Below are 6,000 nucleotides of genomic sequence, written 5' to 3' on the forward strand. Positions count from 1 at the left end.
CACCAGCAGAGGTATCACCCCAGTGATGTAAAAAATTGAAAAAAATACGTTTAATAATTTCAATGTGTTCGAAGCGCTTTTCTGAATTATAGTCATCATGGAAATGTGCTTACACTTAAGGGAGTTCGCTTCTCAGTTTCAAAATAATAAGCTTTTAAAAACACTAGTTCAAACTGATAGGGGATTAATAAAGGAATTAAAAGAGCAAAACAATATATAGGTCAATGTGCTTGTTTTCGAGATATTAGCCATTGACAATTTGGCGGAAAAATGTTCTCTCTTGACTTTTCATAGCTTTATCATTGACAAGTTTAAGTTCTCAAAAACTATTGAAAAATATTTAAAATTTTATCAGACTTTAACAGCTGGTTTATCATTATACATGTAAAAGATATATAAAAAGTAAAATTGGGGTCAATGGGCAAATTTGGTTAAGGTACTCAAATGAATAAAACCAGAGAATTCCGAAAATCTGACAAATATTCCAATACATCCTTACTTCAACAATAGTTTGCAGTTGATTTTTAATTATATTGATTATCTAAAAATTAAAATATTTTATGATAATTCAAAATATTCTACAAAAAATGAAAATGCATAATCGTTAGTAAATGTCGATAGTAATGTCATCTACATACTATTCTATAGAGAAAGGAAAGAAATTAACTCATAAAAATTTGCTTTACAGGAAGTAATGGAGTCAATGAAGTTTAATCTATCAGCAGAGGAACTGAAGGAACTAATACTGAGGTTTGATTTACAGAAAAATGGAAGGTAATATTTCTATTTAGGATAACAATATGTTCTAAGCATTATGGTCAGGGATACTGTCTTGGTTTTTTAAATACTTTACTTCTGCAATAAACGTTTTTACTATCCTACTTACTTCTTTAACTAATGGCTTTCAGAAATATTGTGACGAGCTATATTCAACCAGTAGTATCAAAGTAGATGGTCAATGGGATCTACTCACAAATATTCAATTACAAAATCTATAGAACTTTTCAATAATATATAAAACGAGTAATTTCTGCGCTCTACATTTGTCTCATATGTAATGAACCGATTGTCTCATATGTAATGAACCGATTGTCTCATCTGTAATTAACCGATTGTCTCATCTGTAATGAACCGATTGTTTTTACACCCGACTATAACATCTTACATGTGTGTGATATAGATGACAGGATATATGTCATGTATAGTAGGAGACGATTACTCTCTCGACGCACTCGTCTCGATCATTTTAGAGTTTATTCGATTTATTATGGATTTTTTTGTTGTTGCCGTCGATTTGTCTCTATTAGATTGATTTACACGATTTAAACATTGATACGGTAGCGGTAACTAGATTTAAACATATATACTCCATACATAAGATGAATAAGATGGAAAATAATCTCTATGTTGTAAGTGTATTCAGCACACGTGATTTTGGCAGTTTTATGATCCATTGCAGTCTTTGGCATACATATTATTGATGATTAAATTTAGTTTTGTTTACCCATTATTATACATTTCTAAACAAAATGACGTTGCATATTTCTATTTTTATTATTTTCAGATTCCATTATTTGGAGTTTATGAAATGTTTTTCAAACCGACCTGTACCAGCGTCACGTTACAAAACCCTTGTCTACAGCAAACACGCACACAAACTAGAGCAAAAAGTAAGTACAAAACTACTGTGTCTGTTATAAACCTTCAATATCAATTCCACACCATAAAATTCAATTAAGCTTTTAAAAGTAAAGACCCTCACATATAGTATTGATCATCTTAATAAAATGTAATACTATTAAATTATGGTATACAATTTTTTTTAGACATTTCAAAAATATCTTCATCGGCTGTAGATTGATATTGCATATGTAATCGCGTTTGTTTCTTTTGTTTTTTCACCATTCGTTTAGAAACGTATAAAGAACATTAGTGGTCTAAATCTTTTGTTATTCTTCCGTTGTTTAATTATTTTAGTTAATTTATAACCTCTAATTCTTTATCACAAAACATTCATTATTTTTGCATCTCCTGGACCACATGTTTAAGCTATTGCAAACTAACTAAGCTATCCATCTTGTTCAACATTTTAGGTTGCTACATAAAAGTAACAAATTATTAAGCAAGGTACGATTTCCCTGTAAGTAAATACAAACAGCTTTGATGCTATGTTGGTATTAAGTTAAACGTTCGATTGAAATGTGTGATTTACACCGCTGTGAATATTGTTGCTAATTGGTGACTAATCACTTCTGCAGGTTGCTGCACGGAACAAGGTAGTTCTGATCACGATCTTAAAGATCAAATGCTATGTGTATATGTTCATTCGCATATATATGTTATCAATTGTGAAAAATTAGAAAATGTGAACAGTTTGATGAAAATGTCAGAACTAAAAGCTGCAAAAAATATACCATGTTTGTTTCATATCTTATCTTTATATAAAAGGTTTTTTTTCACCAATAAATTTTTTCAAAGAGTTCAATCTCTACAGTTGTAATTCATTCGTTTGATATGTTTGGACTTTCGATTTTTCCTTTTGATTTTTGATTTTCCTTTTTGAATTTTCCTCGGAGTTTAGTATTTTTGTGTTTTTACTTCTCATATAATTAAAAGCATTGCTTTAGTTTAATCATTAATAAAACCTACAACATTGAGAAATTGTTCACAATTTCAAATTTCATTTACATACCTTCATTTGGGATATTTAGAAGCCAAATTTCAATTATCAGTATAAGTTCACTTTTGATGTTGTTTATTGTACCTTTCTTCATTTTTACTCAGTATTTACAAAAATGATCAACATCCGTTCATTTAATAGGTAAATAAAAGTTTATAATTAATTGAAGAGTCGATTGGTTTGATGCTGTTTAAAGCTTGTATTAGATACGTATTCTTAATACAATTTGAAGTATAGATGGTAAAACAAATTCAGAGGAAAGGGCCAATTATACCAATGGCAGAACTAATCGATGAGATATCGAAAAACCTCATTGCGAAACACGCACAACGACGAAAAGAAAAGCAACTGTTGTATACTGTTGTTTTCTTTGTCTTTTACAAACAAAATTGAAATTTCATTTCATTTCTACTTATTTTGATTCTAAATATCGTTTCTGACTAGAGTTTAAAAACAGCATCAGAACATGTTTTATTTTAAATGTAAATGAACACCATGTGTGTCCTACTCCAGTAACTGTCCCTCACATTTGATCCGACACCATATAACTGTGTGATGTTGGTTGATAATTTAAAGAGTATTTGTCCTTACCTTGTACGTAACAAGTTAACGTCATATTTGTCTGTGATTTCTTTTTTGCGTGAACAATATTTATCAATTTTACTTTATTTATAACATTATGTTTGGTTTGAACATGCTAATGTGCACCATCGTGCTTGCTTTATGATCTTACATATATTCATAATTATTAACAGCAACGGGACATAGGATCAGCCACTGTGGCACAAGTAATAAACAATATGAGAAAGAAGGTGACACTTTCTATAATCTAGTTGAAGCATAGTGATTAATGCATTATACATATCATTTTTATGCATGAATTTTATATTATATATAACTCTGTTCTTTGCATTTAAGTGCAAAATCTCAGATACTGTTTAGCCACATTTACTAATGAATGCAGCTTCATATACTATTAGATACATTGCCACTGTATTTTTTCGTAGATTTATGCATGTAAAACGAATATCATACAAACAGTGGCACAATTAGTTTGCACTTTCTTTTACGTTAAATTTCAATTCTAATATTTTGCTTTTGATTTAAAACATAGAAACATATATTTCCGGTAGAAACTATAGCTCTTATTTTTAGTGACGATTCTACCCTTAGTTTCAATTCAGAGAATCCAATATTTATAAAATGAATAACTAGTTTTGATAAAAAAAAAATGCGAAGAAGGTCATATTTGCATTAGTTTTTTTTTTAAGTACCTTCAATATACATTGTGTTATTCTCTTGATACCATTTATGCTGCTGTACATATAACTCTTTTTTTTTAAAGTTTTTCTCTCAATATATTTATGACCTTCATAACAACGGTATACTACTTTTGCCTTTATTTCTTATGAACATAGGGATGTATATTGTAGAGAGTGCTTGAACTAGCTATACTATTTCACGTTTAAATTGCATGATTTGTTGACGATCTGAAATTGTTTTGAATCTTAAGATAATTTTAGTTGTACTTTTGTACATAGGTATCATAGCAAATGCGTAGCTGTTTCCTTGGAGAAAAGGAATATGATGTACTAATTCATAATATAAACATTGAAACATATTCTCTGTTTTTTGCATCGAGCATAGCTGAAATTGTCGAAGTTCGGATTTTGCATAGGAATTAAACTTATCATCAATACAAGGATTGAAATTATGTACGCCAGACAATCGTTTCGTCTACACATGGTTCATAAGTGTCGCTCAATAAAAAATAAATAAATAGCCATGTAAATTACTAAGTTGCCGAACAATCAGGACCTAAAATCCCGAAAGGCTTTATTAAAATGATACTTTTAACGTTGTTATATAAATCCTACAATCTTGACTTAACCAAAGGCAGATGAACATCGCATTCATACGATTGTTCATCCCAACATAATATTAAGATCTAGAACAAGAATGTTTCAATAATTGAAATACAAAAATAACATATAATCGTATTTGTCACACAACTTTGGTACATGTGAACATTGATTTAGACAATTTTTAGTTAACAACATTGATATTAAACTTATTACTTTTATACATTTATAATGTCGATGCACATTTATAATGCTGATGCACATTTTTTTTAATGTTTGTTAATCTAAGAATATCAGCGACTTACAACTGATTGTTAATAGTTTCTATTTATAGATGATGAATGAACACAGAAATCTAAAGAGAGCCTTTAAAAAGATGGATCGTCAAAACAGAGGTTATCTCAGTGTTATTGATTTCAAGAAGGTTTTGACAACTTGCAAAGTTAGCTTTAGCAATGAAGATTTTTACCATATCCTCTCCGAATTTGACCATAACATGACTGGGAAAATATCTTATCAAGATTTTCTAACAACTTTCATGAATGCAAATATATAGAATAAGTAGAAATAGTGACGATGTAAATTTGAAGTTCCTTTTTTGGTGCATTTTTGAAGCAAGAAATAGTTTTGTTATGATGAATTTTTCAGAAATTGGAAAGAAAGGTTCAGATAGCATTTAGCAAGATTTTTATAGAATCAGTAGTTGCGAATAATACACCTGGCTTATTTCTTACATATTTTGCTTTTTTACTTCAGAATATTTCAAGTAAAGATATTGTTTTAAATTTCTTTCTGTGCCAAACAAAAATGAGGGGCAGATGATATTAGATTAACTCGTAGATACCAAAATTGACATAATCTGTTATTATGTTACTTTACTGTTATATTTGTTTAGATACTGTTATGTTTATATTATTTTATAGTCAAATTGTTAACTTATTCTGTGATAATAAATGTTTTTGTAATGTTCCAATGTTACATGTACGTCTGTTTGTTCTAAATGATCATATATATTAACTCATTATCTTTGTAGGAGAGGTAGAATCAAATGTTTAAGCAGAATTTGCATTTATTCATTTTTAATCATTAACAAATATTAAGCATTTAGAAGAATGTTAATGAGCTTTAAAAATTAAATCATTGAAATACAAAACATGATATATTATCATATCTGTCAAACAATTACGGTAGTTGTTTTAAATTAGTTTTCTTTTGACCTGTAATGATATGCTTATTTCTCATTGATACTCCTACTTTTATTACCTACTTATAAATAATAAAGTAGTAAAATTAAACCATTGATATTTTTTCGTTTGTATGCTCCTTCAAAGATAGAAAAGAGGCATTATGTGTCCGGGTCTGTGGGTCCACTCGTCGGTTCGTCCGTCTGTCTGGCTTCAGTTTAAAGTTTTTAGTCAAAGTTTTTGTTGAATTTTGAAGTCCAATCAACTTGAAACA

The 6,000-nt window shown here is 29.1% G+C and overlaps 1 protein-coding gene across 6 annotated transcripts in view; it reads left to right on the top strand.

The window, feature by feature from the left end:
• Window positions 1-5,759, top strand: part of LOC134688497 (EF-hand calcium-binding domain-containing protein 6-like) — a 28,148-nt gene extending 22,389 nt beyond the window's left edge. The window contains exons 21-24 of one of the 6 annotated variants that reach the window (XM_063549266.1): window positions 689-774; window positions 1,565-1,670; window positions 3,436-3,492; window positions 4,877-5,759. In XM_063549266.1, coding sequence (XP_063405336.1) covers window positions 689-774; window positions 1,565-1,670; window positions 3,436-3,492; window positions 4,877-5,098 — 471 coding nt within the window. In that variant the 3' untranslated portion in view covers window positions 5,099-5,759. The remainder of the gene's footprint in view (window positions 1-688; window positions 775-1,564; window positions 1,671-3,435; window positions 3,493-4,876) is intronic. The other 5 variants (XM_063549268.1, XM_063549267.1, XM_063549269.1 and 2 more) reach the window with 5 other exon arrangements.
• Window positions 5,760-6,000: the final 241 nt, after the last annotated feature.

This window comes from Mytilus trossulus, chromosome 10, assembly GCF_036588685.1.
Source record: "Mytilus trossulus isolate FHL-02 chromosome 10, PNRI_Mtr1.1.1.hap1, whole genome shotgun sequence".
NCBI lineage: Eukaryota > Metazoa > Mollusca > Bivalvia > Mytilida > Mytilidae > Mytilus > Mytilus trossulus.